This window comes from Schistocerca piceifrons, chromosome 3, assembly GCF_021461385.2.
Source record: "Schistocerca piceifrons isolate TAMUIC-IGC-003096 chromosome 3, iqSchPice1.1, whole genome shotgun sequence".
In the NCBI taxonomy this organism is placed as follows: domain Eukaryota; kingdom Metazoa; phylum Arthropoda; class Insecta; order Orthoptera; family Acrididae; genus Schistocerca; species Schistocerca piceifrons.
In genome coordinates this window covers 713,858,700-713,872,814 of record NC_060140.1, presented here as the reverse complement: position 1 = coordinate 713,872,814, position 14,115 = coordinate 713,858,700, and the positions used below count along the sequence as shown (strand labels likewise).

At 37.7% G+C, this 14,115-nt stretch overlaps 1 protein-coding gene across 1 annotated transcript in view; it reads left to right on the top strand.

Moving 5' to 3' along the window:
- LOC124790024 (polyglutamine-binding protein 1) overlaps positions 1 to 4,201 on the top strand; it is an 82,253-nt gene extending 78,052 nt beyond the window's left edge. The window contains exons 6-7 of the mRNA XM_047257578.1: positions 3,563 to 3,708; positions 3,902 to 4,201. Coding sequence (XP_047113534.1) covers positions 3,563 to 3,708; positions 3,902 to 4,088 — 333 coding nt within the window. The 3' untranslated portion in view covers positions 4,089 to 4,201. The remainder of the gene's footprint in view (positions 1 to 3,562; positions 3,709 to 3,901) is intronic.
- Positions 4,202 to 14,115: the final 9,914 nt, after the last annotated feature.

Below are 14,115 nucleotides of genomic sequence, written 5' to 3'. Positions count from 1 at the left end.
GTTTGTGTAGAAAACATTGCTTCTATCTAGAAATGTGGAAGAATTTTGGAGATTTGGTTAGATTTCAACTGATTTATTAAACAAATGTATCAAGTCAATTTGTCATACTATTTTGTGAGATTCTGTATTGGAAAAATTTGATATTGTAATCATCACTACAGAAAAATCAAAGTGATGCATCAGTGGTTATAGTATTTGTTTCTTAGTCTGGGCACACCGTCAAACTTGAGAGTTCTCATTATTATCCAAGGGTTCTCTGCTTTCAGTTGCTTAGTTGTGAATTTTTTCCTCCTTGTTGTAGTTTTGTTGTTCACACAAAGTTCTTTTGTTCAAATGTTTTGTTATACTTATTGCTTATTTAGCTCCCCCTCTCTCCTTCCATCTGCCCCCTTTTCTCTCACATTGTCCTTCATTCTTCAGTAATTTCAATATAACTGGTATTATGCTGACTTTCTCTCTCTGTCATGCTTCAAGAAAGGAAGGACAATAACAAAATGAATGCCAATTTTGAAACTTGGACAGTTATAGTTATTTGAGGCACGTTCCCCCAAGGATTTATCATATCGTATAGGTTTTTGTGAACTTACCTAATGTAGCACAGAACAGTGACAAGTAAGGATACAATGAGCTTTCCAAGGACAACAGATGACGGAAGAGCTATTTCTCGCAGAAACGTTGATAATTTATAGTTTTAACTAGTTGCAGTTTTCAGTATTTTGATCTAGCTAATGACACACATTCACAAAATTCACATTGAATGAACTCATAAAAATTGTTGATCTTTCTCAGTCGAAATGAATATAGACAGCAGAATTGTAGTAGCAAGAAATGAATGTCCTGCACTTTTGGTGTCACATGTTTCTAACAACAGTTTCAAAATAGTTTTCCATTGTTGCAACTCTAGACTGTATTGTCTAATAATATGAAAGACAAATCAGCCATCACACGTTGTCAACTGTGTGATACTAACATGCTTGGCTGGATAGAAACTGTAACTCTAACGAAATGTGTTGTACTCAGTGTTAGAAGTACTCATTTGTCATACATTCAAGTTTTGTCTCCAGCAGAAACAGGCTACTGTAATACGGCAGACATGAAAGAAGAAGATTAAACTATTTTAAGTAAATGAATGAAAAGTATATGTACCAAAAGTTTAAAACATTGTCAAAAAAGAGGCTGATGTGATCCTGGAAACAGTAGCAAAATACATGGAGCAGTAGTAAACTAAATTTTTGTGGTTAAGATTTGTGCATAATCAGTCAAGAAAATGGGTGTAATATGCTAAAGAACTCCACAGATAAATTATTATGATTTGGACACTCTAAAATAGGGTTTTAAAACATCACTATTCTTACAGATATTGATTATTACATCATAAAGGATAAAAATGTAAGTGCAAATAATGTCACTTCTCTGGAGAATAGAAAAACAGAACACAATTACATAAGAAAGTAATGAATATGTCGTGATCATTAATAAATCATACCAGGTCGGGACTCAAATCTGGGTGTCCTGCATTTTGCGAACAGTCATTTCAATCGTCAGGCTATCTGGTTGTACTTCCAGGCCTGACATAAACATTCATTGTCCTGATATTGCACCTATGATTTCCAAACACTGCTGTCAGAGGCCCTCCCACACATACGTAGTCACTAATAAGTAATGCGATGACTCAAAACAATTGTGTATGGCCATGACCACTATTAAAGTCAAACTGTCTCACATATAATGAAAATTGGTTAATGGAAATTTCCAGTTTCAACCTGCAAAACTGTAAATCTGAGGGAAAATGTTAACAAATCAAAATAAGTACCAAGAGTCACATATAGGGAAAGGTCCATAGAAGAAATTTGGACAAAGTGAAGAAGGCATAGCTGAATTAATCATACTTAGCTTTCTGATATTGAACTTTTGAAAATAGCTTCCCAGACAGCTGCTTCATCTTCTTCTTGTGCAAGCTTGTAAAAATGGTTCTGCTAGTAGGTACAAGTTAATGTTTGCCTTTAAATAAATAGTCTTGGCCATGTTGTCATTTTCCACCGCATGGTTTGATTCCAGGTTCTGATACATTTTCACAACTGATTACAATATTCACACATATTAGTGATGACAACAGTTTATAGAACTTCTCTTTAACACACATGCCCTCTGTAGCATCCCTGACAAATGCGTCTACAGCATCGATAGTCAAAGACCTCGTAAAACCTCCAGGTTCAGGCTGGAGTTGTTGTTCTGGTTTTTGTTTATGAGGCAAGTTAATATCATTACAAAAACTAGAAAAATATGAAACATACAGGTTGAGAATAATGCGCACGGTAACTTTTGGTAATTATTAATGGGAATATGATGTTTATATTGCGTTGACAATGGTACTCTTAATTTGATTTGGGCATGTTTTCCATGACTGTCAAACAAGTGGTTTGTTACAATATTATGAAAAGGAAAGTTGCTACTCACCATACAAAGGAGATGCTGATTTGCAGATAGGCACAAAAAAAAGACTGTTCCAAATAAAACTTTCCGCCCATAAGGCCTTCATCAAAAATAGACACTCATGCGCCGAACACACACACACATATATATATATATATATATATATATATATATATATATATATATATATATATATATATATATATATATATATATATATATATATATATATAAAAAAAAAACTGCAGTCCAAAACAACTGTAGCCACACAGTAGTAACAAAATGGTTTGCTGCTTTGTGTTTTTCTACAAATAGGTTACATCTGTTTTATGTTCCATATCAGGATTTCCAAATAATGAAAGTTATTTTGGTGTGAACAGTTTTGTGAATCAGCCAGGCTTTTGAATCAAAATTATGATGCAATTTTCTTATTTCAGATTTGGATTTTTCTATTTGTGGTAGAACTGGTAAGATCTAGGAAGCATTTCAGTGATTCTGCCCGTCAGTTTTCGTATGAGACATATAGTTCCTAAGATAATTTAATTAATAATTTAACATTATTGCACAGTTTGTAACTTTTGTCTTTTGGTTTGTTATTGAAATTAACGTGGCTGTTTCTGTGATATTAACACTCAGAGCTTTGTTTACCTGGAATATGAATTCTGCCTATTTCATGTTTTATGGTTTCTTGGTAATTGTGAGGTTGCCGATTTGGTTGTAAGTCTACAATCCATATTATATTTCGTGTATATAGAACTTACAGGGTGCCTACATATGTTATCTGTCGAAATATTGTGGGAACAGTTTCTAAAGATAAACCAGAAACCTTTAATGAATCTACTGATACCATTTCCATAATGTTATAATGCGAGCTAGAAATTTTCAGTTCTCAAAGCTGCATGAATAATTTTGTGTGTGTGTGTGTGTGTGTGTGTGTGTGTGTGTGTGTGTGTGTGTGTGCACGCGCGCGCACGTGCGCATGTGTGCGTGTGTGTGAATAGTAATGTCAGTTCATGATTCAGGTCTTGTATATATGTCAAATGATGATAAGCACAGAGTCTTCTGTTTGTGTTGTGTTTGGAGCTGGAATCTGTACAGTACTGTTTATTCCATATCTGTTGTGTTCAAGATGAGTGATGAAGAGGACAGGCCAGAGACACATAAAGAAGAACTGCATAGAAAGAAAGACAGAAGGGATCGGAATCACGGTCGTATGAAAGCAGTACCAAATGACCTAGATCCAATGGACCCTGCATCATACTCAGAAACACCAAGGTAATGAGGCACACTCTGTTGTTATAATTTTGCAGAACATTAATTTTTATTGTTAAATTAATCTTTCTTTTTGTTTTCATTTTGGCCAATGAATATTGTGTCTATTATCAAAACTTACAGTATGAAAAACTACCATTCCTTTAAATTGTGTCTGTGGATAGATACTTAAAAATATTTTGTATTATTTCAACAGAGGAACATGGGCAACTGGCTTGTGGAAAAAGAATGAAGCAAAAACTGGTGCTGATACAACAGCTGCAGGGCCTCTTTATCAGATGAGGCCTTATCCTAGTCCAGGGTCAGTGCTTCGTGCTAATGCTATGTCAAAGGCAACAGACAAATCAAGAACTGTCTCCCAACCTGAATTACCATCAAAGTAAAATTATAATCTGTGCATTGACATAATGTAATAATATAATTTAGACTTTTTCTTATTGTAAAATATTCTGATATTATTTGAATACAACAGAAATTCAGATTGTTAGTGCTAAAATGCTGTGTATTTCCTTTCTTTTCTGCCTCTGACAAACGTTTTTCTGCGCATAAAGTTATTTTTATGAGCAGCTCTTTTTTACTGCACCTATGAGGTGCAAGGTCTCCAAAGTGCTGGGGGCCACAAGGAAACTGTTTGGATGGCTGTTGGCCACACTGTTTTTGTTTCCCCCTCCACTCTCAACAGAAACCACCACACATCCAATGGAGCTTTCAGTCTTGGCTTGGGAGCCAATTGTAAAGGATGGTTCAAATGGCTCTGAGCACTATGGGACTTAACTTCTGAGGTCATCAGCCCCCTTGAACTTAGAACTACTTAACCCTAACTAACCTAAGGACATCACACACATCCATGCTCGAGGCAGGATTCGAACCTGCGACCGTAGCGGTCGCGCGGTTCCAGACTGTAGCGCCTAGAAACGCTCAGCCACTCCAGCCGGCTAATTGTAATGGAGGTCCCATCTGAAACTCACACAGTTATTCAGTTTTTGAATTCAAATGTTAGCAGATCGACAATCAATGGAAGTGTCTGGTGAGTCGTGTATGGAAGTCAAAAATATCCACAAGTGGTGTTGAGGGTTTGCAGGTGGTTGTACTGAAACACATGATGAGGAAAGAAGTGGGAGACCAGCAATTCTTGAAGAAACAATTGCAAAGGTTGAACAAATCATGCTTCAAGATCAGTGGATCACTCTCAGTGAGCTCTGCAATGTTGTTCCTGAGGTTTCTTGAAGCACCATTCACCGGACTTTGACTGAAGTGCTGAAATTTCAGAAGGTGTGTGCAAAATGGGTCCCAAGAATGCTGACAGATCATCACAAATGGCAACTCGAAATTTCATGCTAATTTCTTCAACACTATGCAGATGAAAAGGAAAACCTTTTGGATGCAGTAGTGAGCAATGATGAAACCTGGGCTTTCCACTTCACACTTTACACCAAACACAATCACTTGAGAGGTGGCATTGTGATTCACCCAAGCCACAAAAATTCAAAAGAACACAGTCTGCTGGTAACGTCATGGCAACTGTGTTTTGTACTGAATTTACAAAATAAAAATTAAGAACTTTTAAGCACATTTCTTTAACTGACAATAGTTGCACTCGATGCTGTAGTGAGGTCAGCGTTAAAATATACATACAGAAATAGGTTTACTATAATAAAATTAAGCAGTATCAACTTACTAGAAATAAGGCAATTTCTTTAAGAACTTGCCAACAGTATCATTCATTGTCCATCTGCTTGATCTAGGACAAATGTTTTTCTTATTAAAGCAGTTAAAGTAAATATGTCACATTTTGTAGTCCTCTCAGCAGTTTCTATCATATAATAAAACACAAAAGTATTTCCAAATGTATAAATTTTAATGAAATTGAGAATATGTATTGAATTTGAACTATGAGGTCTGTAATTCATACCTTTAAGCTGAAATCATCTTGCTATGAGAATTTTGTGTCTTTGTGTCATCTTTACATTGAAAGTGCTCACAAAATTACAACTTTTGTGAAAGTGCTCACAAAATTACAACTTTTGTGAAAGTGCTCACAAAATTACAAATTTTGTGATATAATTTGTGGCTGTAGCATGTTATGACGTGAACACCCAAGTAATTTGCCTTTACCTGTGTTACTTTTATTGTTATTCTTTCAATTGTAAAGGACACCATCTTTCCAGTAAATTTTCACCATTTCTAGCGATTGTGACTGCACACTAATCTTTTTCCTTTTGCGTTATCGTTAATCATTTGTTTCATTTATAGATCGCCTTTCCAATAAAATTTACCACTCACTTTGTCGGACACTAAAAAATACTTATTATCCGAGTAGGTACGGATGAAGTGTATTAATAACTGATTCACAATTTAATCTTTAACACATGTAATTTGAGCACATCAAGTCAAGTCATTTGAATCAAGTTACATATGACACAGAATTACTCCTTGCGTATGGGATTTTAATGCTGGTTCTTCCTCATGGCTCTGTATCGGTGTCTTTTATGCAAATCTTACAATTTCCTTTGTGGGTGTCTTTTGATGGCACTAGCCATTTATTATATTCGTCTTGTCATGGCAACAACTGGCTAAACGCACACTTTCCAGGTATTTTAATCACAATTTTAAAAATACATCTATTCTGCAGTGTTTCCACCAAACAAGTAGGAATGGCCAATAAATCGCAGATTGATACTTTAGATATTGTCTTGTAGATTGAAGGAGATCACTGCTGTCAGCTGCGGTGGGACATTGCCCAAAATCAGCGGCAATGAGCAAAAATGTGTACTGATCTGGGATTCAAAACTGGGATCTCTTGCTTACAAGGTAGGTGCATTAAACACTACACCATCCAGAACACAGCATTATCAAAGTGTGCAGACTACCTCTGCATGGCTCACAACCGATCTACATTCACATTGAGCGCAACATATCCACTGTCCCTGTCCATTGACTCTATGTTCGCTACTCTGAGGTTCCCACAGGAGATTGGACATATTGTGCACATGCACTGAAGGACATGGATCCATTGCCTAGCTAGGGGTATCAATTATGTGAATGCATGGTGTCTGTTCTTTTGGACAATAGGTATTTTCTTGTCGCAGGTGTACAAGTTGGTTAAGGTTTCCACACTCCTTGGCATTGCTGCCAACCTATAGTATCTCCCACTGCAGTAATGAGTTTATATAAAGCAACGGTGTCAGTTGCCAGTAGTGTGTGTTATTGTACCCCCTCCCCCCACACTCTATTCTATGTGCCTGAGGCAGGGATAGCTTTTCCCCTCCTGGCCTACGCGTCATGCAACTGAGTGACCCTCATAATTGCTTTGGCCTTTTTTTCACACAGTCTTGTTTTTCACTTTTTTAACTTCAACAACTTAATTGATTTTTAAGTTTAAGTATAATTGCAAAAACAAAAATAAGGACTTTTATTGCACAGTATAAAAATTAAGTACTTTTAAGAAACATACGAACCCTGTTGTGGTTCCTGGGACAACAGTAAATGCCAACAGGTATTGTCAGACTCTAAAAAAACTTAAGGTGGGTAATTCAGAACTGAAGAACAGGAATGTTGAGCGAGGACATAAGCCATCTCCATGACAAAGCTCACCCCCACATTACCCGTCAAAGCATGGATCTTCTGCAGCAGTTCGAATGGGACATCATCAACCATACACCATATAGTCCGGACTTAGCACACAGTGACTATCACTTGTTTCTCAAGTTGAAAGAACACTTCGCTGGAAGGCACTTCGGTGATGACAACAATGTGCAAGATGAGGTCCGAGGCTTCTTCAGTAGCATGCAGGCGAGCTGTTATGACATGGGTGTACAAAAACTGCGGTATTAGCTGAAATGGTGATATGTGGAAAAATAGAAATAATGTTCAAGCTTCAAAACTATGTACAATTTATTGTAAATAAATGTTTCTTTACATTTTTTAAAAAAAGATTGGAGACCTTACTTGTGGGATCACCCTCATACATTTCAGAAAACAGTGGGAAAATGTGTTGTTTTCGTAAACAACCTCAAAGTCCAATATGGTCTCTTGAGGTAGTACCACCTTGCCATTAATGAGAGTATTTTTTTAAATTGTCAGTTTGAATTATTAGATTACTGAAAGAAGGTGCCCATTTTCCACTTTTTGGTGTATTAATTGTATTTTTTCACAATCAGTTTCAGCCTTCTAGACGATTGTCAAGAATCGACAATGGCCAAAATAACTTTAATACAGCAATAGTGGAAAATGCCATCTCCTTTATTAAAGTCAGTGCTGTTGTACCTACTATGAAGAAAAAATATTAGATTAGTATTTCAAAGATGGCTCCCAGCTGCTTCAATCTGCTGAATGTACGTTCTAGTGGGTTTTAGCCAATGCTAGGCAAGACAGAGTCCCACACTTGTGGGATCAGACTGAACGGATAGCTAGAGACCTGACAATTAGGAAAGAGTTCTGTGTTTGCCACCACTCATGTCAAATGTCAGTATTTTTTGTTTTGTGTATATTGATGGTGGTGATATTGTGTTCTGGCCAATAGGCAGGTCCCTCACTGCAAGGTCAGCATTCTCCAATCCATCCAGTTTCCCACCATCCTTTTTTTGGCTGCATGTGATGCATTTATGTTGTTGTTACAAAATAACTGGTATCTTCTTCCTCTAGTCCTCTTCCAAATCACCATTCTGTCTAGTGCATCCTTTACAATGCAGTCTTCTCATCAAGTGTCCTAGCCAATATCTTTTCTTCTCATTTATTGTTTATGTAGTTTTCTTTTCTTGTTCACCCTTTGTAACACAATCTCATTCCTTATTGTATCTACCCATTCACACCTTCCATTCTTCTGCAGATCTAAATGTCAAATACCTTTAAGTATTTCTCCTCTTTCCACCACACAGTGTCCATGTTTTGACGCCATACAGGGCAACACACTGCATAAAACACTTTGCTAACCTTCTTTTAAGTGTTTGTTTAATTGACCACAGAAAATTCTCCTCCATCTGTTAAACTTTTTTTTTTTGCAGTACTAATCTTGGTTCCTATTTCTTGGTTACATGTCAGGTTTCTGGTTATTTTGCATACCGGGTACCTGAAGGTATCAATTTGTCCCACTAACTCATCACAAAACTTTATTGTTATTGACCTTCATTGCCTTGTCAAAGTCATTCTTCACAGTTGATGCTCAGTTCTTTTAGCATGGTGTTAGTTGCATTTTTATTTTCGGTTGATAATAGTATGTCATCATCAGATATTTTACAATTGTTCTTTCTTTCTTCTGTTGTCAAATCACTTTTTTGTTGGAACCAAATCACACTAGTTAAAATATGTTTCGAAGGGCAGCTACTAGTCTTCACTGCAAATTCTGATCCTGCCTGTTGAATAAATCAGTAGACTCCTACAGAAAAATAGTATCCAATGTATGTGGCTCCCTTATAAAGATTAAAAAGTATTCCCTGTAATGATAAAGATGATCTAAGTCCCAGACAGCCAAGTACGTATCACATTCCATTTAAATGTGGCATGTGTTACAAGGGGCAAATATCAGAACAGTCAAGAAGAGATGCAAGGAACATCAGCAACACTCTTGAATTAAAAGCCAAGCAAATCAGCTGTCACTGAGCACTGACTCGAATATAATCAAGAAACGAAATATGATGAGACTTATATCATGGTGCAAGTGGCAAAGTTTTGAGACAGCATAATTAGAGCCTGTTGAAATAAAGATATGAGAACACTGATTCAATTTAAAAAAACCAATTGGGGTGCAGCACTCAGTTTATTTAAATCTCAGTGACCATCAAATCCACCAGAGCAGCAAAACACTGAGAGAATTTGCTTTTCGTGCAATATCAGTGTGAGCTCTCAAAACAAAAAGGAAGGCATAGAGAACCTGAGTAGTCAAACTTGCCTATAAATACGAGCACAAGACCCAACAGTAGTTCACAGTGTGACAAGTCCAGGCAACAAGTACATTTATCAGCAAAACTCGAACCACATGAAGAAGGTGGCTGGGGCAGTCGTCAAAGTTTTGTGCATAAAATGGAAACAGTAACTCAGAAAAATGCTCAGAAGCATACCATTAATCAATCACATCAAGAAAACCTGATAGATCACACCACCTCACTCTACAGGGAGGAGGTGTTTCATAACATACACAAGTTGGGTAAACTCCACCAAAAGGTCAGCTTCTCATTACATTGACCTTCCCAACAAGATGTCAAGATGAACAAGGTGTACCTATGTTTGCTAAAATGAAACACCACTTTAACACACCCATGGCAAATAATATTCTGTGCCATGTAAACTGGGTTACCAATTTGCTAAAGAATTTGTGACACCTGGTTAGTGCTAGATGTCACTTCAAGCAAGCATCTTCACCTACATCTTTGTTGTTGTTGTGGTCTTCAGTCTTGAGACTGGTTTGATGCAGCTCTCCATGCTACTCTATCCTGTGCAAGCTTCTTCATCTCCCAGTACCTACTGCAACCTACATCCTTCTGAATCTGCTTAGTGTATTCATCTCTTGGTCTCCCTCTACGATTTTTACCCTCCATACTGTCCTCCAATGCTAAATTTGTGATCCCTTGATGCCTCAGAACATGTCCTACCAATCGGTCCCTTCTTCTTGTCAAGTTGTGCCACAAACTCCTCATCTCCCCATTTCTATTCAATACTTCCTCATTAGTTATGTGATCTACCCATCTAATCTTCAGCATTCTTCTGTAGCACCACATTTCGAAAGCTTCTATTCTCTTCTTGTCCAAACTATTCATCGTGCATGTTTCACTTCCATACATGGCTACACTCCATACAAATACTTTCAGAAACGAGTTACTGACACTTAAATCTATACTCGATGTTAACAAGTTTCTCTTCTTCAGAAGAATATACAGATTGAATAACATCGGGGAGAGGCTACAACCCTGTCTCACTCCCTTCCCAACCACTGCTTCCCTTTCATGCCCCTCGACTCTTATAACTGCCATCTGGTTTCATCTTTAGAATTTGAAAGAGAATATTACAGTCAACATTGTGAAAAGCCTTCTTTAAGTCTACAAATGCTAGAAACGTGTGTTTTCCTTTCCTTAATCTTTCTTCTAAGATAGGTTGTAGAGTCAGTATTGCCTCATGTGTTCCAATATTCCTACAGAATCCAAACTGATCTTCCCCAAGGTCAGCTTTACCAGTTTTTCCATTCATCTGTAAAGAATTCGCATTAGTATTTTGCAGCTGTGATGTATTAAACTGATAGTTCAGTAATTTGCACATCTGTCACAGCCTGCTTTCTTTGGGATCGGAATTATTATATTCTTCTTGAAGTCTGAGGGTAGAGTTTTGTCAGGACTGGCTCTCCCAAGGCCATCAGTAGTTCTAATGGAATGTTGTCTACTCCCGGGGCCTTGTTTCGACTCAGGTCTTTCAGTGCTCTGTCAAACTCTTCACGCAGTATCGTATCTCCCATGTCATCTTCACCTACGTCCTCTTCCATTTCCATAATATTGTCCTCAAGTACACCGCCCTTGTATAGACCCTCTATGTACTCCTTCCACCTTTCTGCTTTCCCTTCTTTGCTTAGAACTGGTTTTCCATCTGAGTTCTTGATATTCATACAAGTGGTTCTCTTTTCTCCAAAGGTCTCTTTAGCCATTTTGCACTGCCTGTCGATCTCATTTTTGAGACATTTGTATTCCTTTTTGCCTGCTTCATTTACTGCATTTCTATATTTTCTCCGTTCGTCAATGAAATTCAATATTTCTTCTGTTCAGGTTGCCCTCCATGGGGTGGGTGCACGCGACGACTGTGGTTATATTGGGTTAGATAGAGCAGCAATCAGTCGTGGAATTAAGTTGTTTTAATATGACATTTATAATCACAACACAGATCAGATTTCGACCTGTGTCAGGTCATTATCAATGCAGTGTGGAATTGTAGCAGTTGTTCGTGCTCAAGTGAATGCTTACACAGGTTACATGGTTGAACTGTGTAAGCATTCACTTGCACATGAACAACTGCTACAATTCCGCACTGCATTGATAATGACCTGACACAGGTCGAAATCTGATCTGCGTTGTGACTATAAATGTCATATTAAAACAACTTAATTCCATGACTGATTGCTGCTCTTTCTAACCCATTTTCTTCTGTTACCCAAAGATTTCTACTAGCCCTCGTATTTTTACCTCCTTGATCCTCTGCTGCCTTCACTACTTCATCCCTCAGAGCTACCCATTCTTCTTCTACTGTATTTCTTTCCCCCGTGTCAGTTGTTCACTTATGCTCTCCCTGAAACGCTGTACAACCTCTGGTTCTTTCAGTTTATCCAGGTCCCATCTCCTTAAATTCCCACCTTTTTGCAGTTTCTTCAGTTTTAATCTACAGTTCATAACCAATAGATTGTGGTCAGAGTCCACATCTGCCCCTGGAAATGTCTTACAATTTAAAACCTGGTTCCTAAATCTCTGTCTCACCATTATATAATCTACCTGATACCTTCTAGTATCTCCAGGATTCTTCCATGTATACAACCTTCTCTTATGATTCCTGAACCAAGTGTTTACTATGATTAAGTTATGCTATGTGCAAAATTCTACCAGACGGCTTCCTCTTTCATCTTTTACCCCCAATCCATATTCACCTACTATGTTTCCTTCTCTCTCTTTTCCTACTCTTGAATTCCAGTCAGCCATGACTATTAAATTTTCATCTCCCTTCACTACCTGAATAATTTCTTTTATCTCATCACACATTTAATCAATTTCTTCATCATCTGCAGAGCTAGTTGGCATATAAACTTGTACTACTGTAGTAGGCATGGGCTTCGTGTCTATCTTGGCCACAATAATCCTTTCACTATGCTGTTTGTTGTAGCTTACCCGCACTCCTATTTTTTTTATTCATTATTAAACCGACTCCTGCATTACCCCTATTTGATTTTGTATTTATAATCCTGTATTCGCCTGACCAAAAGTCTTGTTCCTCCTGCCACCAAACTTCACTAATTCCCACTATATCTAACTTTAACCTATCCATATCCCTTTTTAAATTTTCTAACCTACCTGCCTGATTAAGGGGTCTGACATTCCACGCTCCGATCCGTAGAACACCAGTTTTCTTTCTCCTGATAACATCTTTACATCTCAGATATACTCTCTGCAGTTTCTTTGAAATGAGTTTACAATACGACATGGCCACCAGCAGAATCAATGCAGTTGAAAAGCCTGCATGCCATAAAGCGAAATTTGATCTCTTGCACAAAAATGCAAGACAAGGTGCAGGCAGCCATACTGTAATTAATCTCACTGACAGACATCTGAATGAGGATACAGTGAAGATCCTTGTTAAGGGGCTAAATTTTGCACCCACTCTAAAAATCCTACCAATAGCAGCTCAGTGAAGCATGTTGTAGCTACTCTCCCAGCTGAAGAAGTTTGCTGCAAAACCTGTATAGCACTTACTAATGCTAAGATACATCTCCAAGTGATGAATAGCATCGAGGAATCTGCATGGAGGACAATAAAATTGTAGTTCTGCCAGCCAAAAAGGCAACAATATGGTCCTCGTATCACGTAAGGGTTACAATATGAATATTTTTGATATTGCAGATGACGTTGCATATAAATAGATAGATGTTGATTCTATGAATTAAATCGAGAGGAAGATGATGGCTCTTGCCAACCAATGAATCAGGATCTCCACGCAACATCATTATGAGTTTTAAACCATGAACAGCTATGCCACCACAACTATAAATATGGCCTTTCTGAGTACACAGGGAAAGAATTCCTCTAAGACCCATAGTAATGTTGGCACACGTAAATACCAGCTGGCAAAGTACTTGAAATTCATTCTCAGCGAATATGTGGGGAAGTGCAAATGCCACATTCACAACTCTACTGACTTTGTACACTGGATCAGTCAATAGTGGCTCCAGGATATGGTTAATAAGATCAGTTTTGATGTAGTCTCCCTCTTTACTAGAGTTCCACTTTCTGTGTCTTTGGAAGTAATCAAAAGTTTCATGAGTGTTTCGCACAACTTTTCAGGCATGATCTGACGTCAACTATTTCCTGTCTGACAAAAAATAATATGAACAAACCAGTGGTGTGGTGGTGGATGGTCCATTATCGTCTGTTGTGGTGAACCTTTACATGGAACACTTTGAATTAAAGGCACTAGAATCCACCACGTTGAAACCAATGTGCGTCTATCAGTAGGTGGATGGCAAGTTTGTGGTGTTGCCTCATGGAGCAGAAAAGCTTCAGGAGTTCCTGGAACATTTAAATTCTATCCATCATATATGAAGGAACTTGAAAAAGAGGGCAAGAAACCTTTCCTCAGCATATTAATTGAAGAGAAGAACATACAGATCATTGGATCACCATGTGTATAGAAAACTTATGCATACTGATCTCTATCTGCTCACTTCGACCC